Below are 25,294 nucleotides of genomic sequence, written 5' to 3'. Positions count from 1 at the left end.
GCACGCGCTGACATGATTTTCAAGATACGACGGAGACAAAACCTAGTCTACTCCAGCGCACTTGCTTCCGCTGTATCTTCTTGGTAGGTGAAACTTCTGGACATTGTAAGCTAAACCTATGTCAACACCTTTATTAGTACGCACTGGTCATAACATTGATATCGGGAATGGTAACAAGAGTGATGTGTTCCGAGACACCGTAAATAATTTTTGAAATAGAGAATTAATTGTATGAATCTCTACTTCAGCGTGACCAGTCAGCCTAGCAGACGACGCAAAGCATTATGAAAGCCAACTTAGTTACCTAACCAACCTGACTTTGATTTGTATGCAGTTCACCCCTTGCTTCAGATGTAGAAGCCCCAATGATGGCAAGACGTGGCATAAGGTCTTTCTTCAAGTATGGCCTTGTTGGATCAACGGCTGTTGGTACCGGTATTTTCCTCCACCAAAATGATTGGGATGTGTCGTCGATGGGGGCAGTCAGATTTGGCAGGGCAGCATACGCTGTAAGTCAATGTCATATTTTCTCTTTAGTATCTAATCCTTCAGTCTGTTTCCACCAAAGACTATTTACACACCCAGGGAAATGAATAATATTTTAACACTTTGAGAATTCCTGGTCAGAATTGGTCCCACCTTCATGATAGTCGGGTGACCAGGCTAGCTGTGTCATTGTAAACACCCCCACCCCCACCCCACCCCCCATAGCATTAACTTCATATGGGCTCTGGTTCACCGAATATGTTATCAGCTTTTGTTCTCCTGGGACCTGGGTAATTATTGCTCCAGTAAGGACTGTTAATTAATACAACTTTTATTTTTCCCAAAGTCTTATTGTGCTTACCAATGGATCTCAGTAAGTAAAGTAGGGTATTGTATACTAGTATTTGAATAATGAAATGAAATAGTGTCATGATTTTTGAAAATTGATAACCGACATGTATGTTATGCTGATCATAGCTGTTGATAATAGCTTTTGATGAAATACAATGTCAATTTTTATTTGCAAGATAAATTATTAACCCCGTGGGGATTCTGTTTTGCAATAGATTGTGAGTAACCTAGTTGTAAGTGTTGACTAATTGGATTGGGTCGCCATGATATTTAGGGCATGATGGGTTAAAACAAACGTGATTCAAGGAAATTATGGTATATACATAGCCCTATTAACCACACACATAAGTAAACTATGAGTCAGGAGGATGAGGGTTCTTGTACATGCCAGATGTGCCAAGAATTATGTTATAGTCAAAACTTGCCTTTGAGCATCATTATCATTAGATTTTCATTTTAATATTGACAGTATTAGTACACTGACAGCTGACTACATTGACATATAATTGTACTTACCTGGAGGTTACACTTTACCAGTACTGCCAAAATGTAAATTGTGGGCCAGACATTGTGAGAGTTTGCATGTATTGTCTATTTATGTTACTCAGTATTTGTAGATGATTAGGTCTGAACCCTGGTGTGGGATTTTGAGAATGTGGGTGAGCATATTGCAGTAACAATGCAACCCCCTAAAATGGCCACATTGACAATATCATACCAATTGAGACACACAAAAATGAAATATTTGACATGTATATGCTATACATTTCTTGATTTTAGATTTTAATGCCAGATTTGTTGTATTTTAATGAGGAGTTTGTTTATTTGTAGCTCGGGATGAATATTATGTGTGGGTGAACATGAAAAGTACATACTTGACATTGAATAAAATTGTTATACCACAATTGATGATGGATACTTACCATTTAAAAATAGATACCTGTATATACAGGGTAACTGATCAATCATCTATTATAATCAATTATCGGTAGCCACTAAACATATGGTCACACTGTTCATTCACAAGTATACATATTTTGTTTCAGGCTTTTAGGGTGGCTGTTGACTACAAAATAACCTACAGGCATCTATATGACAACGACCCAGATTACCGTAAAAAAGCATCTATGGTTGGTAAATCTGAAATTATTATTTCCTAGGGGTGGTCGTGTAGCCTTGTGGTTAAAGCGTTCGCTTATCACGCCGAAGACCCGGGTTCGATTCCCAACATGCGTACAATGTGTGAAGCCCATTTCTGGTGTCCCCCGCCTTGATATTGCTGGAATATTGCTATAAGCGCCATAAAACCACACTCACTCACTCACTATCATTTCCTATGTTTAAATTCAGCCACTAGGGTAAAGGGAATACTGCTTTTATTGATAGGGCCAGATATGGACTATTATTCCTTGCTATGTGGGTGAATGAGTTGGGTTTTAGAAACATTTCAGCAATGGCACAGCAGGAGACACCAACGATGGTCTTCACATATTTTACCCATGTTGTGAATCAAACTTGCCCTTTAGCTTTAACCACTAGACAGACCCTTATTGGCTCCAAGCACAAAGAATTTTGTTTTGAGTGAGTAAGTTTGGTTAAACATTTGTATGAGCAGTATTTCAATTTTGTCAAGTCAAGTCAGCTTAAAGTGGGAGGATAGCCAGAATTGATGCCTGTCTTAGATATTTACAACTTTGGTGTAAATGCATTGGCATGGTTTAGTGCTGACAAACATAGAATAATAATCAGGGTTTTTTTGGATTCTAACTGATGATCATTGGATTTTGGCATTAATTGTGGTGAATTGCTGCGTCTTAGACATCAGGGCCACCAGTTTTGAAGATTTGAGTTGCTCTAACAGGCTTTTAAAATATTTTGGACTTGCTTAAGATTTGTGATATTTATGATTCACTGATATACACATGACGTCTTAAAATTGTATTAGTACAGAACTTTCTTGAAAAGATATTAGGCCTAAGCAAATGTATGGCTGCCTCATTACATCGCGTTACAAAGGTGGGCTTCAGACCCTTGGTACAATTTTCTTCAGGTACATTTGCGTTCAGCTTTACGGTTAAGGGAGATGTGTTGTGCGAATGGTGGAGTGTTCATCAAAGTTGGGCAACATGTCGGTTCCCTGGAGTACTTGCTGCCAAAAGAATATGTTGATACCATGAAGGTTCTCCATGACAGGGCGCCGAAGTCGAAACTACAGGACCTTTACAAAGTCATAGAGCAGGATCTTGGGCAAAAGGTTAGATGTTGTTGCCTAAAATTAGAAGAATTTCTTGTGAACTTTAGCTGTTTTTATCCTCAGCTAGGTTGAAAACCTCCTGATTATTTTCAAGATATACTGAAAGATAAGGGATACAATTCATATATTTAACATCAAGTCGACGTATGCTATGCTGTTAGACAGAGGCTAGTTGGAAGTCCATAAGGATCAGAATATCATGATTGTCAAGCAGCCGTTTCCATCACATGTAACTGATTGGATTCTCTCCTGAAGATCTGGGGAAGAATAGGTCTTCAGCAACCCATGCTTGCCGTAAAAGGTGACTATGCTTGTTGTAAGAGGCGACAAACGGGATCGGGTGGTCAGGCTCACTGGATGGTTGAAGCATGTCATCAATCCCAATTGCATGGATCGATGCTCAGGATATCAATCACTGGATTGTCTGGTCCAGACTTGATTATCTACAGACCGCCGTCATATAGCTGGAATATTGCTGAGTGCGGCGTAAAACAACAGACCAACCAACCAACTCTCCATAAAACAGACCCTGTTGTTAAAAGAACAGTTTCAACAAGCATTATGCTGTAATATTAGTAAAATATGTGTTCAAGTGGTCAGTACCCCAGTGTCTGGTGAAATATTAGTTGTAACAATGTCATATGCTTTATGTCAAGGTGATGTGAACTTATTTTATAGGTAGATGCTATTTTCACTGACTTTAGCCCGGATCCGTTGGGAGCAGCCTCATTGGCACAAGTACATAAGGCTTATTTGAAGGACGGAACAGTTGTAGCTGTCAAAGTGCAGCATCCAACAGTCAAATCTCACTCTTATGTCGACATGAAGACCATGGAGGTTTGTAATTATTTGTGATGGAAATACAAACACTGTGAAAGGAAATCAGGTTTTTAGATTCAGGATGAAAGTGAAAGTGTCTTTCATTCCTTGTTCTAATCCTAATGTCATAGATTGGGGGGTCACTAGATGCTGTATAGTCTAAACGGTGTTTGATATGTTAATGTCCTATTGTTAAAAATACAATAAAAAAGGTCCAAAGGTTCAAAACCAACAACAGCAAATCTCAGGAACGCTGGGACTCATAGTCTCTGAGTGAGGCACCTAATCGCCAGCACACAAAGTCAGCGATCTAACCCACTCAGCCAGCGAGGCTTCCACAAAATGGAAGCCTGACAACTGGTTGTCTAAATCATGTACTTTGTGTACCTCTTTGATAAGTGTAAATTGGCCGAAGGGTTGTATACTCCCCAGGGAGTTGAGAATGATAACAGGAATGCAAATGGATACACTGGTCGGGGAACAAATAAAACCACATTTTGGCAGATACTAGTACATGGATACCTGTGGTATATAAATGTACATGTATAATATAAGAATAATATAATTTCCCAAGTATAACATTTGCTACATTTGACCACTTTGTAATATGGATTGTTTAATTAGCCTTGAATATATTTTATATTTGTGATAATGATATGAATGAATTGGTATTATTGCTGAACTATTATATCCTTTGCAGTTCCTGCTGAATGCAGTTGCATGGGTGTTCCCGAACTTCCAGTACTGCTGGTTGTCTGAAGAAACAAAGAAAAATCTGCCCCTTGAGCTTGACTTTCTCAATGAAGGGAAGAATTGTGAAAGAGCATCAGAAATGTTCAAGAAACTTGACTTCCTGAAAGTGAGCAAGAGAGTATTAATTGATGGTCAAATCAACATCAACATGTCTTTTTTCTTGACATACCAAATCTTTTTATGTTTTAAGAGGAAACTGACTTGCAGTCAACTCAGACAACATTTAGAAAATCTAAACAACAAAACCAGTCAGCCTGTCTGGATTGTGTGGTGTTAGAAACAGCCATAATTAAGAAAAAGCCCTGAGGAAGGCTGTCACATGTATTGTCATGTAACCAACTCTCCATATACACAGATATTAAGAACAAATTTACTACAAGTTATGAATGTAGGACATAAATTGGAGAATAAGTGTTTTGCTTCCAGACTTGGGAAGTCGATTGTTGGAAAAGTAAACCAACAGCCAATGAAAGATCAGTTAGGTTGATGCTGATGGCAACCATTCAGTCACCTTGATCTAATTCTAATTATCCCTGCTCAACAAAGTTAGCGGGGGATATAGAAACAGGCTCCATCTGTCCGTCCATCACGTTTCGTTTCTGGAGCATAACTCAGAAACCCTTCAATATTTTTTCATGAAACTTTGCAGGTCTGTCAAGTACATGCTGAACTGGTGCCTTTTGCTATTTAGAAATTTTAGAATTTTTTTTTTTTTTATGTTTCCATGGCAACAAGATGGACTTAGGTTCTGTGAGGGTAGGGTTCGTTTCCGGAGCATGACCCATAAACAGTTCAGTATTTTTTCATGAAACTTTGCAGGTTTATCAGGTACATGCTGAACTGGTGCCTTTTGCTATTTAGAAGTTTTAGAAATTTTTATTTTTTATGTTTCCATGCTCTTCTTTTTTTTAAACTTTCCATGACAAGTTCCACCTCAGTTAAAAAAGTTTAGGGTTTGTTTAGATTTAATTATGTCATAAATTCTGCAACAGAGGCGGGGGGTATAGCTACGTTAGTGGCAAACTCTTGTTGTTTTTGGCCAGTGCAGTAATCACTACTCTTATACACAACTTGGAAGTTTGGTTAATATCAAGAGAGCAGCAAGACCCCAATGGCTCACTCTAGATGTCTAGATAATGTCCTGATTATTATAGCTACATTCTATTATGATAAATACCCTTGACCTATTTGTAACCAATCTTCATTTCAGAAGTAGCATCTCCAATTCTTTTATCACCAGCTTGGCACAGCATTCTCTTGCTCCTGAGCTTGAGTTCAACATCCAATCAAAATGCATCTGCTGCACATGATTTTGGCATACCAGTTGATCAATATTTTGTTGTGTTTACATCGCATTCAGTACTATTCCAGCTCTATAACGGCAGATCCACATTCAATATTGCAGTCTTGTAATTACTATAAGCTGGAAAGATGCTTTCATGAGAAGTAAGACAGAATGAAGTGAATCTTCCAAGTTGTATTTGAAATGGATGGCAAAAAAGCGAGCTTTGAATTGGTTTCATCGCTGCTTGTTTCAAAGAACAGTGTAATATGAGTGAATGGCTATTTAAAGTATTGTAATTTTAACTCAAAATGAAGCTAAGGTGGCCAATTGGTCCCTGTTATAAATCATGATAAAATGGAATTACATAGGACAATCAAGGATGCAGTCTAGAATAATCACTGCTGCGTTACTGACTGCTTTAGCTGCATTTTATGTTGCAGATGCCAAAAATATATTGGAATTTGTCATCTGAGAGGGTTCTCACAATGGAGTTTTGTGAGGGAGGGAAAGTGGATGACAAGGAATATATGAAACAGCACAACATCTCTGTCAATGAGGTATGTTGAAACAGTAATAGTGTTGAAAACCTGTATTGTTTCATTGGGTGACTTAGACTCGATTGTACCTAACATGCCTAAAACATGATCAAGTAGAAAGTTCAGTTATCTCCCTTCAATTAACAGGCCAATAACAGTGCATTTCTTGCATTATTTATAAAGAATCAGTGATAATATGAGTGTTGTATTCTTTCCACAAGAAGTAGATGCACCACTGGTTTACTTTCACAATTGTCCTGTAGAAACAATATATAGTTGGTGAACATGCTGAAATGAAATTAGATCAGAAAGCGATTTACTTATTTGAAGGAATTCTGCCTGAAGTTTATGTTTATATACAGTCTTCAGTGTAGAAAACTTGCATTCAGTGATTATTCTGTGGAGTGTCTTTAAATTTTATTCATATCTCCATACTCATTATTCAATAATGCATGGTATTTCACTGGTAACTGTACTCCATGAAATACCGCATGGGGATTCCGTGTTATGATATGCTGATGCGCTTTGAGGACGCACCAACATGAACCCACGAAAATATCATGATAGTTGGAAAAGAACAACGAAAATATCCCATGGTTTGGAGTTAAGGAAGCTCCAAAATGTTTGTCAGGTTTGATAGCTATTGTGAGTCAGAGAATGGTACTCAAAAACACTTTTTATCCCCTGTCGGGCCAGAATGGCGTCCCGTTTTATTTCGACTAATTTTGACAGAGTTACTGCCCCTGTTTTACGGAGCTTCATTTGCCTAATTGTGAGAGAGGGTACTAAGCTTGTGAAATCAACTCCTCCTACAGTTTCCCGAGAATATCCCTGACACTCTACACACAAGATGTCAACATGTTAATGATATTAATATCGCAGTCCCATTTCATTTCGACAAATTTTGACAGAGTTACTGCCCTGTTTTACGGAGCTTCATTTGCCTAATTGTGAGAGAGGGTACTAAGCTTGTGAAATCAACTCCTCCTACAGTTTCCCGAGAATATCCCTGACACTCTACACACAAGATGTCAACATGTTAATGATATTAATATCGCAGTCCCATTTCATTTCGACAAATTTTGACAGAGTTACTGCCCTGTTTTACGGAGCTTCATTTGCCTAATTGTGAGAGAGGGTACTAAGCTTGTGAAATCAACTCCTCCTACAGTTTCCCGAGAATATCCCTGACACTCTACTCACAAGATGTCAACATGTTAATGATATTAATATCGCAGTCCCATTTCATTTCGACAAATTTTGACAGAGTTACTGCCCTGTTTTACGGAGCTTCATTTGCCTAATTGTGAGAGAGGGTACTAAGCTTGTGAAATCAACTCCTCCTACAGTTTCCCGAGAATATCCCTGACACTCTACACACAAGATGTCAACATGTTAATGATATTAATATCGCAGTCCCATTTCATTTCGACAAATTTTGACAGAGTTACTGCCCTGTTTTACGGAGCTTCATTTGCCTAATTGTGAGAGAGGGTACTAAGCTTGTGAAATCAACTCCTCCTACAGTTTCCCGAGAATATCCCTGACACTCTACACACAAGATGTCAACATGTTAATGATATTAATATCGCAGTCCCATTTCATTTCAACAAATTTTGACAGAGTTACTGCCCTGTTTTACGGAGCTTCATTTGCCTAATTGTGAGAGAGGGTACTAAGCTTGTGAAATCAACTCCTCCTACAGTTTCCCGAGAATATCCCTGACACTCTACACACAAGATGTCAACATGTTAATGATATTAATATCGCAGTCCCATTTCATTTCGACAAATTTTGACAGAGTTACTGCCCTGTTTTACGGAGCTTCATTTGCCTAATTGTGAGAGAGGGTACTAAGCTTGTGAAATCAACTCCTCCTACAGTTTCCCGAGAATATCCCTGACACTCTACACACAAGATGTCAACATGTTAATGATATTAATATCGCAGTCCCATTTCATTTCGACAAATTTTGACAGAGTTACTGCCCTGTTTTACGGAGCTTCATTTGCCTAATTGTGAGAGAGGGTACTAAGCTTGTGAAATCAACTCCTCCTACAGTTTCCCGAGAATATCCCTGACACTCTACACACAAGATGTCAACATGTTAATGATATTAATATCGCAGTCCCATTTCATTTCGACAAATTTTGACAGAGTTACTGCCCTGTTTTACGGAGCTTCATTTGCCTAATTGTGAGAGAGGGTACTAAGCTTGTGAAATCAACTCCTCCTACAGTTTCCCGAGAATATCCCTGACACTCTACACACAAGATGTCAACATGTTAATGATATTAATATCGCAGTCCCATTTCATTTCGACAAATTTTGACAGAGTTACTGCCCTGTTTTACGGAGCTTCATTTGCCTAATTGTGAGAGAGGGTACTAAGCTTGTGAAATCAACTCCTCCTACAGTTTCCCGAGAATATCCCTGACACTCTACACACAAGATGTCAACATGTTAATGATATTAATATCGCAGTCCCATTTCATTTCAACAAATTTTGACAGAGTTACTGCCCTGTTTTACGGAGCTTCATTTGCCTAATTGTGAGAGAGGGTACTAAGCTTGTGAAATCAACTCCTCCTACAGTTTCCCGAGAATATCCCTGACACTCTACTCACAAGATGTCAACATGTTAATGATATTAATATCGCAGTCCCATTTCATTTCGACAAATTTTGACAGAGTTACTGCCCTGTTTTACGGAGCTTCATTTGCCTAATTGTGAGAGAGGGTACTAAGCTTGTGAAATCAACTCCTCCTACAGTTTCCCGAGAATATCCCTGACACTCTACACACAAGATGTCAACATGTTAATGATATTAATATCGCAGTCCCATTTCATTTCGACAAATTTTGACAGAGTTACTGCCCTGTTTTACGGAGCTTCATTTGCCTAATTGTGAGAGAGGGTACTAAGCTTGTGAAATCAACTCCTCCTACAGTTTCCCGAGAATATCCCTGACACTCTACACACAAGATGTCAACATGTTAATGATATTAATATCGCAGTCCCATTTCATTTCAACAAATTTTGACAGAGTTACTGCCCTGTTTTACGGAGCTTCATTTGCCTAATTGTGAGAGAGGGTACTAAGCTTGTGAAATCAACTCCTCCTACAGTTTCCCGAGAATATCCCTGACACTCTACACACAAGATGTCAACATGTTAATGATATTAATATCGCAGTCCCATTTCATTTCGACAAATTTTGACAGAGTTACTGCCCTGTTTTACGGAGCTTCATTTGCCTAATTGTGAGAGAGGGTACTAAGCTTGTGAAATCAACTCCTCCTACAGTTTCCCGAGAATATCCCTGACACTCTACACACAAGATGTCAACATGTTAATGATATTAATATCGCAGTCCCATTTCATTTCGACAAATTTTGACAGAGTTACTGCCCTGTTTTACGGAGCTTCATTTGCCTAATTGTGAGAGAGGGTACTAAGCTTGTGAAATCAACTCCTCCTACAGTTTCCCGAGAATATCCCTGACACTCTACACACAAGATGTCAACATGTTAATGATATTAATATCGCAGTCCCATTTCATTTCGACAAATTTTGACAGAGTTACTGCCCTGTTTTACGGAGCTTCATTTGCCTAATTGTGAGAGAGGGTACTAAGCTTGTGAAATCAACTCCTCCTACAGTTTCCCGAGAATATCCCTGACACTCTACACACAAGATGTCAACATGTTAATGATATTAATATCGCAGTCCCATTTCATTTCAACAAATTTTGACAGAGTTACTGCCCTGTTTTACGGAGCTTCATTTGCCTAATTGTGAGAGAGGGTACTAAGCTTGTGAAATCAACTCCTCCTACAGTTTCCCGAGAATATCCCTGACACTCTACTCACAAGATGTCAACATGTTAATGATATTAATATCGCAGTCCCATTTCATTTCGACAAATTTTGACAGAGTTACTGCCCTGTTTTACGGAGCTTCATTTGCCTAATTGTGAGAGAGGGTACTAAGCTTGTGAAATCAACTCCTCCTACAGTTTCCCGAGAATATCCCTGACACTCTACACACAAGATGTCAACATGTTAATGATATTAATATCGCAGTCCCATTTCATTTCAACAAATTTTGACAGAGTTACTGCCCTGTTTTACGGAGCTTCATTTGCCTAATTGTGAGAGAGGGTACTAAGCTTGTGAAATCAACTCCTCCTACAGTTTCCCGAGAATATCCCTGACACTCTACACACAAGATGTCAACATGTTAATGATATTAATATCGCAGTCCCATTTCATTTCGACAAATTTTGACAGAGTTACTGCCCTGTTTTACGGAGCTTCATTTGCCTAATTGTGAGAGAGGGTACTAAGCTTGTGAAATCAACTCCTCCTACAGTTTCCCGAGAATATCCCTGACACTCTACACACAAGATGTCAACATGTTAATGATATTAATATCGCAGTCCCATTTCATTTCGACAAATTTTGACAGAGTTACTGCCCTGTTTTACGGAGCTTCATTTGCCTAATTGTGAGAGAGGGTACTAAGCTTGTGAAATCAACTCCTCCTACAGTTTCCCGAGAATATCCCTGACACTCTACACACAAGATGTCAACATGTTAATGATATTAATATCGCAGTCCCATTTCATTTCAACAAATTTTGACAGAGTTACTGCCCTGTTTTACGGAGCTTCATTTGCCTAATTGTGAGAGAGGGTACTAAGCTTGTGAAATCAACTCCTCCTACAGTTTCCCGAGAATATCCCTGACACTCTACACACAAGATGTCAACATGTTAATGATATTAATATCGCAGTCCCATTTCATTTCAACAAATTTTGACAGAGTTACTGCCCTGTTTTACGGGGCTTCATTTGCCTAATTGTGAGAGAGGGTACTAAGCTTGTGAAATCAACTCCTCCTACAGTTTCCCGAGAATATCCCTGACACTCTACACACAAGATGTCAACATGTTAATGATATTAATATCGCAGTCCCATTTCATTTCGACAAATTTTGACAGAGTTACTGCCCTGTTTTACGGAGCTTCATTTGCCTAATTGTGAGAGAGGGTACTAAGCTTGTGAAATCAACTCCTCCTACAGTTTCCCGAGAATATCCCTGACACTCTACACACAAGATGTCAACATGTTAATGATATTAATATCGCAGTCCCATTTCATTTCAACAAATTTTGACAGAGTTACTGCCCTGTTTTACGGAGCTTCATTTGCCTAATTGTGAGAGAGGGTACTAAGCTTGTGAAATCAACTCCTCCTACAGTTTCCCGAGAATATCCCTGACACTCTACACACAAGATGTCAACATGTTAATGATATTAATATCGCAGTCCCATTTCATTTCAACAAATTTTGACAGAGTTACTGCCCTGTTTTACGGAGCTTCATTTGCCTAATTGTGAGAGAGGGTACTAAGCTTGTGAAATCAACTCCTCCTACAGTTTCCCGAGAATATCCCTGACACTCTACACACAAGATGTCGACATGTTGATGATAGGCATATCGCAGTCCCGTTTCATTTCGTCAAATTTTGACAGAGTTACTGCCCCTGTTTTATGGAGCTTCATAAAAAATACAAAGAAAATATAAACTCGTTAAAAAAATTCATGCAGGGGATGTTGTGTTCTCAGAGCACTCTTGTTACACATGCAAAGCACGAAAAATGCAAAGTGTTATTACTTTTTCATGCAGAATTGGGGTATAAAGGGATGGCATTCAAATAGCTGTAGCTGCAGAATAGCACTGAGGAGCAATGCCGAGATTGCCACTTGAGGAACGGGAATGGTGCCATGATTGAAGTTGGCATGACTACAAGGGCCATAGCAGCAAGGTTTGGATGTCACCACAGTACCATCACAAGACGGAACCAGTGATTTCAACAGACGGGACTTACCAGAGACCGACCACGCCCAGGGCAACAATGAGGGACAAACAACAGCCAGGGGAGACCGACAGATTGTTAGGGCTCATCTCGTGATCGAACACTTCTGGCCCTCCAGAACATCAGCTACCATTGTAGGTCGACAAGGAGTAATCAACACCGACACGCCAGAGACTTTAAGTGACCATCGTCCGATTCTGACACTGAGGCTCCGAAATGCATGTCTTCAATTGTTCTTGGGGGACATCTCTTCTCCGATTAATCCAGATTTCACCTCAGAAACGCCAACGGAAGTATACGGGCATGGTGTCACCTTGGTGAACATTATCATGATTGTGTTGTGCAGACTGATTGATTGGGCGGCGTAAGTGTGATGGTTTAGTGCAGTATTAGTTTTCGGCACTGAACACAGCTCCATGTATGCATAGGTAGTGTTAATGCAGTTAAATACAGTGATGCCATTTTGTGACGTCACATTGTCCCCTGTTTCCATCAACACCAAGAGCTCATACTTTCCAACAGGACAACGCCAGAACACGTACAGCACATGCTTCTATGGACTTCCTGACACAGAATAACGTACCTGTTATGCCATGGCCTGCATTATCTCCCAAATGTTTGCCCTTCTAGCACTTGGAGGACTACCAGGGACAGCACATTGCACATTGACCTCAAATCACCAACATTAGAGAGCTCGCACTTGTCCTGCAACGCGAGTTGTGTAGGGTATCTCAAGCTGTTATCCAGAGACTGATAGTGTCCATGAGAAGGCGTTGTGTGTCATGCATTGCAACCAGGAGCGGTCATACCTGGTACTGACTTTGTCTTTGGATCCCTTGTGTGTTTAATTTCCTTTACATTAAAATTGTGTACTGTTCAATGACACGTGTCATTACTAATGTGGAACGAAGTTATCTGAGTGTGATTGTAGTACACAGCCAACACCATATTAAATTTGGTTTAGCATCAATTTCACTTTTTACCTCTGGTGCGTTTTCAATGTGTTTCAGTATAGGTCCCAAGCAGCCTCTGCTGGTTTCAAGAGGCAACTTGATTGAACATGGGCTAAGGCTTGGTACCTTGGTTGAAGGCGTACCCTGATGGCGTGGATTGTTGATCACATATCAGTCACTGGATTGTCTAGTCCATACTCAATTATTTACAGGCTCCCCTCTCATAGCTGGAATATTGCCGAGTGCTGGGTCAATTAAACAATAAACACACACACACAAATCCATTTAATTTTTTTTTTTAATTTACGGGCAATTAGCTGCAGATAGTCTGGGACTTAATTGGGGTGTGAACATGCTGCCAGGCTCACATGTGCTTTATGTCTTCTGTAGCTGACTAATGAGCAGATTGATTTGTTTCTTCAGGTGAGCCAGAAGCTGGGGAAGTTGTACAGTGAGATGATATTTGTGCAGGGCTATGTGCACTGTGACCCTCACCCTGGCAATGTGTTTGTACACAAGACAAAGAAAGGAACAAACATCATTCTGTTGGACCATGGTTTGTACCAGGTAACTTCCCTCCCAAGTATGTCTACTTGTTTATAGGAGACCCAGTCACATCAGTTGCCTCAGTGATATGGATATAGGCCATTTTATGTCACAATTGCCTCAACCTCATACTGTAACATGTCGAAATATGAGTGTTTTACATAAGCCAATATTTCACCGAAAATCTAGTTAAACAAAACGTCTGATGATTTTTCAGATTGGGGTTGAACTTGCTGATAGTTTTTTGCATGATAATTAAATTTCAGGCAGTCCAGACACATAATTAAATATTGCAAATTGAATGTGTACACATTTCTCATCGTTATCTGAAAACATATAATTGATGCAGGATCTATATTCAGTCTGCCTCAGTGACTTTTTAACACTGGTTTTCAGTATATATATATAGAACATTGACTTCTTTTGTCATCATTCATGTTTTATCTCCTCTTAGAAAATTGACAAAGGTGTGGTTGTGTGTGTATGCTTATTAAAATCATACATAATGAGATAAATGAACTTTTTTAGAGATCAAGTGGTAATGAACGACTTAGATCAAACGTCTATGAAACTAGAACACTTAATTTCTTTAATTTTTACCAGGCAATTATATGCCCCTCCTATACTGCTGTTTTCTCTGAAGTGTAATGTACACAAGAAACTACGGACTGTTATGTAAATGTTTGGTCTTAGTAGGGGGAGCTTATAATTGATCTACAGACTGGCCTGGATGTTGGTCCGGGATTCTTTTTGGCGGAGGGTGCTTAATACCATGAATATGGTATCTTGTCTTGTATTGTAGACTCTGAGTGATGACTTCCGAGTGAACTATTCGAAGTTGTGGATGTCACTGATCAGTGCAGACTTGGAAGGCATCAAGACCTATGCTCATGCCTTGAACTGTGGGGATATGTATGGCTTGTTTGCCTGCATGTTGACAGCTCGGTCCTGGAAGGCCGTCTCATCAGGCATGGATAAGCATCCATTCACAGAGCAAGAGGTAGAACACTATCTGGCAATATCCATTCACAAACCTTTTTTGGTTTTGTAATTGTTATGTCAGAAATTATCCCTAAACCACAAGTAAATGTCCACTGACACTGCTGAAAAGTTCTGAGTCGGCCAACAACAACCTTTAACAGTCACACAAGAATGTTTGGCTCATTTTCAAGTTATTTGTGACTTAGTACTTACATATTAGTCTTGAATAGCATGCAGAAAGGATATTTTTACGTTTTACATCTTTCAGCCTTTAAGTATCGGTTGATGGCTTATTTTTACAAGGAGTTGCAGACTAACAGCTTCATGACTCTAAGTTCTTCAATGTTCTTCTGCAATGTTACAATTACAATTTTATTTCAGGGAGACGATATCAAGGGTAACGTGGCAAGGTACCTTTATGAAATAACATTAATATTAAACAAGATACCAAGACAGATGTTGCTGATATTAAAGACCAATGATGTTCTTCGTGGTATTGAGTCCTCGCTACAGACTCCTGCAAATGCTACATCGTTCATCAACATGTCCAAGTGTTGTATCCGTGGACTTGCTCATTATCATCTAATGACATGCAGGACATGGACTTGTCGTCTACGAATCAGGAGTGAAGAACAATGGCAGCTTTTCAAAATATCACTGTACGAATTCTACTTGTGGTGTGTCAGTTCACCCATAGGACTCTATTTCCTCAGGAAGAAACCTTTGTATTCTTAGTGACAAATGTATCAGGAATGTGTGACCTTCATTTTCACTACAGATTGGATTGACTTATGGATCTCAACTTCTTTTTTCATTTTCATTGCCATGTTACAGTACACACTTTTTTAAGCATTCTATTAGGGCTGGGACGGGTAACTCGGGTACTCGGGTCGGGTGGGTCCTGAGTAGGACCCGGGTATCCACAGGACTACCCGGACCCATGGTTAGTCACGTGATATATTGTTTAATGGCAAAAAGTCTCTATGTTTAAACTACAAGTCACTAATGTTCGCAGTTCTTTCTGACTACGACACCCATTCCTTCTGACTTTTATATGTTTGAATAAAAATAAAACTTCAGTCAACTTCAGTGTATACACCAGATTGTGACATACATGTAACACATTTTACCAGAGCTATGGTCAAAGTTTTCCCAATCAAACAGTTTGTACCTACCTCTTGAGACCTACAGTGGGTACCTGGGTAGGGTCGGGTAATAGAGGGGTGGGTACCCGGGTAGTAAATTTGGACTCGTCCCAGCCCTACATTCTATTTAGAACTTTATCAAGGTACACCCGAGGGAATTCTGAGTAAGTATTAGTAAGTACTAGTATACGTACCATGACATTGTATTGAAAACAATAAAGAAATTGTAATCCATCAGTATATTCCATTGCCGCTTAACTTTCTTTAAATGACTGTGTATATGTGGAGGCAATTTCTGTGGAGACCTGGTTATGAAAGGAAGATGATGGTAAATAGAAGATTTGTTTGTGTGAAACTTGGTTTTACTGCCTATAACATGTGTAAACAATGGTCATTTACTTGTACATATACTATTGTCAATGCATTTGGTTGTTGAAAATAACAGAACCATTGAGGTGTTCTCAGATTCTGAATACTTCATTATCTGAATAACTAAACAATTACATCAAGTATTGTCAGCTTCCTGTCAATTTCAATGATTTGAAACATATATTGGTATTTACTACAGAACAGAAACATTAGAAAAGGGATCTGTTGCTTCATGCTAAAATGCATTAGATGCTTATAGCATCCGTGCTAAAAAGGACATACATTAATATAAATCATCACTGTTTGATTGATATATTCTTCTGATGATTTTGGAGCCATGGCAATACTTTAATATTGCCTACCCCCTGTATTGTTATGCTTCTAATGATCACTGGTCATTTAATTATAATATAGTGAGTGAGTTGGGTGTAACGTTGCTTTTAACTGTATTCCAGTGATATCGCAGCATGTCAGCTTTATGTGGGAGGAAAGCCCGAAGTGATGCAGGTCTCAGACATTTACCACTTCGGTGAAACCCATGAGAACGGATATGGTGCTGACAAATCTAGAAACATAATCGGGGCGAACCGAGATTTGAACCCACAATCATAGGTTTCTGGCGTGCCCAAGGGATGCAACTCTGCACAGCGGATCCCGGTGCCTTAGACGACTGGGCCTCCCGTGCCCCCCTAATTATGTTGAAGTTACGTCCCCTGGCGAGAAGAAGACAAGTGCTCGAGCTCTGAGGAAACTTTGTGTTGGGTGCCAAATTAGGTGAGCACAATACCAAAATTATATCAGGGTAGCGTTGTAATAAACCCTAGATCCTATATTTATGGTCGAAACACGTGAAATAGAACTAAATTATGAGTATGGACACTGAATTTGTGGAGTCTGTCATGTCGGGTCAGCCATGTCGACCTGTGTGCATTGAATTATTTGACGAACAGAACGCATGCAAGAGATGCTTTTCGGGGGATAGTGACAATGATTCTAATAATCCTGGCTATAAGAAGTCAAAAAGCTTAAATGCCGCAAATCCTGATGTAGTGGTAGCTAAAGTGCATGCAAGTGGCGAGAGTGTCGTGTCAAATGGGAGTGAAGCGTCGGAAAATCACTCGTCACTGGGAGATAGCACTTGCTAAAGAAATGAGAGGTGCTGTGGTGTCTCTTACACAGAGAATGGCAGTTATGGAAATAAACCTAGAGATGAACTTAAAAACTTTAATAACCACAACAATAGAGACAGAAGTAAGGAACATGAAAGAACACTTCCAAAGAGACTTTAGCTCAGTGCAGAAAAGAATTGATGATTTAGAAAAATCTTTTGCCAGTAAAGTTAAGACTGGACAAGACAAGAATCTGAACTCTGAGAAATGTTCAATAGTAATTAAAGGGCTAAACCCTGATAAAGTGAGTGAATCCCAAAATGAATTAAAGAAAAAAGTAGAACATTTAATACAGGTAAAACTAGATCTGAAAAATGTTAAAGTTGTGAGCTGTGTACGGAAAAAGAATCCTAAAGGTAACAACCCAGGTCACATTACCTGTCAGATGGCATCAGAGGAACAGAAAATACAAGTTCTGAGGACCAAACACAAGCTGAAGGGTATGGACCATATGCAGCCAGTGTACATCGACTCTTATAAGACAAAAGAAGAACTAAAGAGTGATGGAAATATGTGTTTGTTGCTAAGGACACTTGACACGAGCAATAAGATAAGATTGCAAAAGAATGGTAAATTATCTGAAAAGACATCTGCAGCCCATTAGGGGTTACGGCTTGGAATATGGAACTCTAGGGTTTTTATCAAAAATGCAAAAAATTATGATGCTTTTAATTTCAAATGTGATATTTTAAATGTTTTAAAATGTGATATTGTTGGTGTTTGTGAGACTTTTTTAAAAGGTAAAGAATTAATAGAAATAGAAAACTATGAATGGTATGGTCAAAATAGATCTGGTTTACATTCTCATGCAAAAAGAGGCTCCGGTGGTGTTGGTTTCTTGGTGAATAGTAAGCTTGTCCCATACACTGAACAATTGAGTGACTTTAATACAGAAGGAATTCTGTGGATTAAGCTCTGAAGACAGCATAAACCAGATATCTATTTATGTGTTTGCTATTTACCTCCTCATGGAACCAGTAGATTAATTGCTTGTGAAATTTTTTTCCTAGAGTTGCAACAACAATTTTATACTTACCAAAATAAGGGATTAATCTATATTTGTGGAGATTTCAACGCGAGGTGTGGCAGTTTACAAGATATCATCGAAGGTGTTGATAAGTAGAATTGAGAGAAATAATTGATCCCTGTGTCAATTCCAATGGAGAAAGTATGATTAACTTTATGTCAGGAAGTGGATTGTGCATGCTAAATTGAAGAGTTGGATATCACGATTACACATACATCAGTGGTCAAGGTAGATCTGTCGTGGATTATGTTTAAACACCCTATGAACAATTGAATTTTGTTGGAGATTTCCAAGTACATAAGATCACATCATCACAGACATAATAAACAGACATAATCTTTCACCACCTATCTCATTACCAGATCACTCTGTGATAACCTGGCAACTTCAAGTCAATCTGGATGTGGCTACTGGAAATAAAGACTCTAAACAGAATACTATACCTACACCAAATGAACCTTACATTAGATATGATGTGAGCAAGGTGCCACAAGATTTTATGTTGAACAATGAAACGGTGAATTCTCTTCATGCATGGATTAAAAACCTTGAGGAGTGTAATACACAACAAAGAGACATTAATGATATGTATGATATATTCCTAAAAGCCCTTGAAAGAAATGAACACTAAACTAGATCACAGGACGATATATCACAATAGAGAACAACACAAGACTAATAAATCAAGAAAGAAAGCATAATGGTGTGAGGAGCTACAGACACTATGGAATCTTGCTTGCAGGAAAGAGAAATTATGGACAAAATGTAAAGGTTCCAGTACTTTTAGGAGACATTTAAGAGAAGAATTCTGTCAAGTTAGAAAACAATTTGATAAATGTCACCGGAAACACAAAAGAACTTATCAGAAACAAAAGCAGGAAAAATTAACCAAGTCACTGAATAATCCTACACTATTCTGGAAAAATATTGGAAAGCTGGGAATACAAAATGAAAGGAGACCATTGATCTCGAATATAGTATTAAATGATGATGACACACTTTTGGTTGACCACAAAGATGTGATGGAAAAGTGGAGAGATGATTTCTGCACTATATATAATCCAAGGGAGGACAACTCTACTAACATTATAAACAACATTAATCACCTTTACAATGAAGAGTTGAATACAATCCCAACTGCTGTAGACTCTGTAGTTCTTAATCAAACCATAAGTGAACAAGAAGTTTGTGAAGCTGTTAAGCATACTAAACTGAACAAAACTCAGTGAGTGTGAATTTATTACACAAAATGTTTAACATTATGTTTAAAACTGGACTTGTGCCTGAACTTTGGAAAACAGGAATTATTAATCCAATTCCAAAATCTGGAAAGGGTGACCCGAGAGTACCAACAAATTACAGAGGCATTACATTACTATGTGTACCATATAAAATATATGCAAAAGTTATTAATAACAGAATCAGTAACTGGTTAGAAACCAACAGTTATTTAACAGAACTGCAGAATGGATTCCGTAAGAGACGATCCTGTCAAGACCATTTACAGTCCTTAACGAAAATATTATACAACAGAAAGATGTCGAGGCTCTCAACATTTGTGTGTTTCATTGATATGAAAAAGGCTTTTGACTCTGTACAAAGAAATTTACTATGGTTCAAACTGAAACAACAATTTGGAATTCAAGGAATTATACTGAATGCCATTCAGTCTCAGTACCAAGGAGTGAAATGTTGTGTAAAGGTCAATACAGAAAGAACTGATTGGTTTGATGTCTCCATGGGTGTGAAACAAGCCTGCTGTTTGTCGCCAACATTATTTTCAATGTTCATAAATGACTTGGGAGATAAAATCAGTGACCTGAAATGTGGTATTAATATTGATAACTTGATCATTTCACTATTTCTGTATGCTGATGATATTGTGCTCATAGCTCCGGATGAATATAACATGCAGAAGCTTCTTAATGGTCTCGCTGACTGGTCTAAACATTGGAAACTTGGAGTAAACAAAGATAAGACAAAGATTATGCATTGCAGACCTGTATCTATCCCTATGGGAACTTACCAGTTTACTTGTGGTGAAATCAATATTGATTACTGTATGGAATACAGGTATCTTGGCATGTGGTTGAATGAGCATTGTAACTACAAAAAAACAGTGACTGAAATTTGTAAATCAGCAAATAGAGCCCTTGGGGCTGTGCTAGCCAAGTTCAACAACATGGGTGGTTTAAGTCATGAAGTGTTTACTAAATTGTTTGACAGCTATGTTCAACCTGTTTTCAACTACAGCGCCAGTGTGTGGGGTATGAACACTTATAAAGAAATTAACCATATACAAAACAAAGCCTGTCGATTTTTCCTGGGTGTTTGGAAAAATAGCTCAAATATTGCTGTACGAGGTGATATGGGATGGAGAAATCAACAGACTAAGATTCAAGTTCAAGTGTTTAGATGTTTTCATAGAGCTGTCACAGCCGAACCAGATTCAATAATAGGTATCATTCACAGGTGGTCAGTAAGGCGGATATCATGGGACTACAGGGTTATGGTCATGGTTAAAATGCTTGCTATCACCAACAGAGGCCAGACTGTATATGATTACTGTAATAACACAAGCCGGCCAGTGTTCCTTGATCAAGCATTGCAGGAGCTGGATAAGAAAGACAGAGAGAAGTGGTATTCAGATCTATTTAATGACAAAAATAATTCAAATGGAAACAAGTAAGAACTTATAGATTATTTCAACAAGAAATTGAAACATGCCATTATGTTAAAATGTCTCTACCAAGGCAATATAGAAGTGTATTAGCATCATTTCGTTGTGGTAACCTGCCAATTAATATAGAATGTGGAAGATATACCAAGCCCATCACTCCTCTTTCAGAAAGACTATGTACTCTCTGTGACAAGCCAGCCATAGAGGATGAATTTCATTTTGTTGTAGAATGCAACTTCTATAAAGATATCAGACTGTCTATATTTAACATAGCTAAAATACAAGAAACAAATTTCACTGCATTTTCAAATTTTGAAAAGTTTCTGTGGCTTCTTAAAAATGACAACATTCAGTACCAGTTATCTCAATGTTTGCACACTATGTACAGCAAAAGGCGTTTGTGCTTATCCAAACTACCATAATATAAAAATATCTGTTTTTAGTGAACAATATCCTTAGGTATAATTCTATGTTCATATGTTGTACATGATTGGTGAGAGAATGTGATTAAGTAGATTAGTAGTTTGTGCTTATCCAAACTACCATAATATAAAAATATGTTTTTAGTGAACAATATCCTTATGTATAATTCTATGTTTCATATGTTGTATATTATTTGTGAGAGAAGGTGATTAAGTAGAAAATTTGAAATATGACAGACTGACCAAGGGGATTGGGGGTAAACAGAATGACTGGATTAAAGTATATGTATGACTGTGTGACATGGTGTGACTTGGGGCGTATATGGGTGTGTTCTAGGAAGGGTTGGGCAGATTGAATAAAGAATGATTGATTGACACGGTTGAACTTGTGCATGATTGAATGTGTGTGGGTCATAATGAATAATGGGTGTGATTGAGTGACCAAGTTGAATTTTTGTGACTCGCTGATCTGGGACATGTATATGGAGGAAGGGGGGTATATGTGTGTGTGTGTGTGTGCTAAGGTGTGTGAACTGGTGACTAGGTTGAACTTGCGTGAGAGTATATGTCCATGTGTCTGTGGAGGAGGGGGGGGGGGGGGGGGGGGGGGGGGGGCGAAAGGTGGTTTGCTGTATATATATGAAGATTTTATTAGTTATAATGTTTTATTTATGTATTTTATTGGATAATTTTAGGTGTCTTTTAGGCCAGTAATGGCCAGGTGTATTATGTACACATGCCACATTAATAAACTATATTATTATTATTATTATTATTATTATTATAATTATAATATAATATATAACTTGTCATATGGTACTGATTAGAATTATCTTAGTTTGGCTCACTTGTGTCCTGTGGAGCAGATAATGTTCAAAATTCGGGGAAATTGTGCAAATTTGTATTACTATAGGCTCTATCAGAAACCGCTATGGAAAATTAGACAGAATTGTTTCCCCGGACAACTCACCGATTCTGCTGCATATATTCGAAACAGGACAGTTGATAAATTTTGTGGAAACATATTCTATTCGACATAACTTGAAAGGGATTGGTAAACAGGCCTAACTGGCTTATGTAAATGCAACTCAATGTTACCTTAATGCTAACACCAAAACTTTACGGTCAAGGTGAGGTGAAATGGGGTTTAACGTTGCGTCCAAGATAATTGCACTCATATAGCGAAGTGCATGTACGTGTGTGTGTTTGTGTGGCTACTTGTACTAGTCCGGACTGATGCCGATTTATAGTGCTAGCTCACTGAGATACCATGCCGCAGTTTAACATGAATACCCCACTCAGACACAGTATACTGACTCGGAGCCGACCAGTCCTTGTCCCCTTAATGCCTAGCGCCAGACAGGGTAACAACAAGTACTATCTATTAACGTCTTTTGGTATGACGCGGCCGGGAATCGAATCCCGGACCTTCCGCTCTCCGGGCGGACGCTCTACCACTTGACCACGTAGGCGGTCCCTTTAAGGTCAAGAATTATATTGTAAGAAGACCACTCATGTCACCAACACTAGTCATATGGTATAAGCTTAAGCTGTACAAACTTACCTCTATTTTCCATAAAATGTCCCTAAATTACATGACCAGTGATGAGTTAATATACATACATCCTCATATGTTTACATAAATACCATCCTGGTCACGATATTTCCAGGCAACAAACCAAACTATTCCATGCCAACATCAATCACAGGAAAAAAGGAAACTGCAAGAAACTATTGAAATATAAAGAAAGAATCCAGTCATTCAAAGAGACCAGTGTCAAGTTAAAATTACAGAATATTATATCCATGTCATTTGAAATAATATTAAGAAAAACTTTCTTATCAGTCACGATCATGAGAATCACACAATCATTAACACCTGAAGTTTAGTGCAAAATTCGTTGTAGATAATTTCCATCGTAGGGGTGAAATTTACGTTTCTATATATGTTATAAATATTGTGATAAAGAATGAAGTCTGAACATTATGTGAGATCAGAGACCATAAAATATTTTGGTAGATACACAATCACAATCAGGAAAATGCCTTTGTCGATTGTATTTTAAGGAGCCCACCATGACCAGAGACCATATACCGATATGGTCTCTGCCATGGTTAATGATAATATTGTAAATTGTATGATAAATTGTATATTTATATACTTAATCTATCTCACACTATGCATTTCTCCTTCTTTTGATCCTAAGTGTAAAACGTGCTTAGATAAAGGTTTACAACTTCTAAAAAACAATTCCGCCGGACACACCTAGCATAACCATGATCACCTCCCAACAATCATGGTCACGCACGCTCTTCATGCCGCGTGACCTACACATGTTTAACGCGTGATTTCCCAAGCCAGCTCAATCTCCTTCTGAGCGCCACGCTGTTGTGACATGCTTGTTAGAAATTCTTTGATTTTCTCTTGCAAATTTACCTACGGTTTTTTTCAAGTCCATATCAGTGTTTTTGCGCAGGTCAATAAGTACATGTTAACATGATAAATTAATAACCCAAATATAATGTCATTATCTTATTGAGGGACAAATGCGTGTTACAGGACGGAAATGGTGTGACTTTGTAATTTCCCAATATCCCACTTTTGTTTTGTTTTTGTAAGAAATATTAAGAGGAATTTTTTTAGGGGACTCTAATATATTCCACTAATTATATCAGGATTTTGCAAACGACCGTCTTGTCTGAATATAAGGATATGATCTTAACAATCACCAGATGTAACCATGTAGACGGGAGGTTCGGTTTGTTGCCACTTTGCCAGTCGGCTGAATGTTGTTTTAGTCACGGATATGTGGTGAGCTGACTAGTCTGTTTTAACTGAACAATACTCACTGGTAAACTCTGAAAACACTATGATTATAATTGAACTGTGTTAAATCAATCTGATTTTAAACACACAACCACGTAGAGGGTCGGCATTACAAAACTGAAATTTTCCTCAAGCCTTACTAACATTATCTCGGTTGAGTGATTTCTTTTTCAGAACAGTAGCAACTGGCAAAGTTGGAAACCCCCGGAGGTTCCATCCATCTAGGTCCCCGTTCCACTAGACCCCTGTTGGTTAAGGCCAGGCTCTCACAGTACCGATTATGGCTCCCGTTTGAGATCAGACAGCGCTACATCACGAAAAGGAAAAAGTCGCATTACTATCCTCAATGATCTGGAAGGTCCTATCATTGTTTGAACGCAGTCGTATACGTTTGTAACAGAGTCCTACGGATCGGGAAAGGTCCAGAGAGGTCAGCCAAGCACTCCCGACAGTATGGTGCGTCCCGTAACAACCGCCTTTGTCGGTTCGCTGTCGTATCTCTGTCGGATCGCATTCGGGAGAATCGGGACGCTGTCGGGACAGATTCGGTCGTTTTTTACCATGCGGAAGATACAAATCGGATCCGATTCGGATTGAGAACGGGAGAATCGGGTCGAATTCGGCTGGAAACGGCTGAATCGTGACGCTTCCTGAACAATATCTGATTGTTTGTGAATTTCCCGCCACGAAGTCCCACAACCAGGTCAGGCATTTTATGCCCCCAAAGCCCAAACTTGGTTAGAACCCGTGTTTAATCTATGACAAGTTCCAGTTGCTGACATTTCAGTGAACTTGTAGGATGATGTAT

The 25,294-nt window shown here is 38.7% G+C and overlaps 1 protein-coding gene across 2 annotated transcripts; it reads left to right on the top strand.

The window, feature by feature from the left end:
- The first annotated feature begins 35 nt into the window (after nt 1-35).
- Nucleotides 36-15,824, top strand: LOC124119970 (aarF domain-containing protein kinase 1-like). Of its 2 annotated transcripts, none has more exons than XM_046482694.2 (10): nt 36-83; nt 352-509; nt 1,884-1,967; nt 2,888-3,091; nt 3,770-3,928; nt 4,611-4,769; nt 6,389-6,505; nt 13,744-13,887; nt 14,669-14,866; nt 15,229-15,824. In XM_046482694.2, the coding sequence occupies exons 2-10, from the start codon at nt 366-368 to the stop codon at nt 15,580-15,582; spliced, it is 1,563 nt and encodes a 520-aa protein (XP_046338650.1). In that variant the 5' UTR covers nt 36-83; nt 352-365; the 3' UTR covers nt 15,583-15,824. The 2 variants fall into 2 exon arrangements, with proteins under 2 accessions (XP_046338650.1, XP_046338641.1); XM_046482685.2 differs by having other exon boundaries at nt 49-83; nt 335-509.
- The last annotated feature ends 9,470 nt before the right edge of the window (nt 15,825-25,294 follow it).

The sequence above is a fragment of the Haliotis rufescens genome, unplaced genomic scaffold, assembly GCF_023055435.1.
Source record: "Haliotis rufescens isolate VD_foot unplaced genomic scaffold, xgHalRufe1.0.p SCAF_3, whole genome shotgun sequence".
In the NCBI taxonomy this organism is placed as follows: Eukaryota; Metazoa; Mollusca; class Gastropoda; order Lepetellida; family Haliotidae; genus Haliotis; species Haliotis rufescens.
Note: the sequence above shows the minus strand (reverse complement) of the source record. Positions and strands in the feature narration are given on the sequence as shown.

Coding starts and splice junctions, on each gene's coding strand:
- LOC124119970 (XM_046482694.2), top strand. CDS start 366: ATGATGGCAAGACGTGGCATAAGGTCTTTCTTCAAGTATGGCCTTGTT. Junction 13,888..14,668: donor TGGACCATGGTTTGTACCAG/GTAACTTCCCTC, acceptor CTTGTATTGTAG/ACTCTGAGTGATGACTTCCG. Junction 14,867..15,228: donor ATCCATTCACAGAGCAAGAG/GTAGAACACTAT, acceptor ATTTTATTTCAG/GGAGACGATATCAAGGGTAA.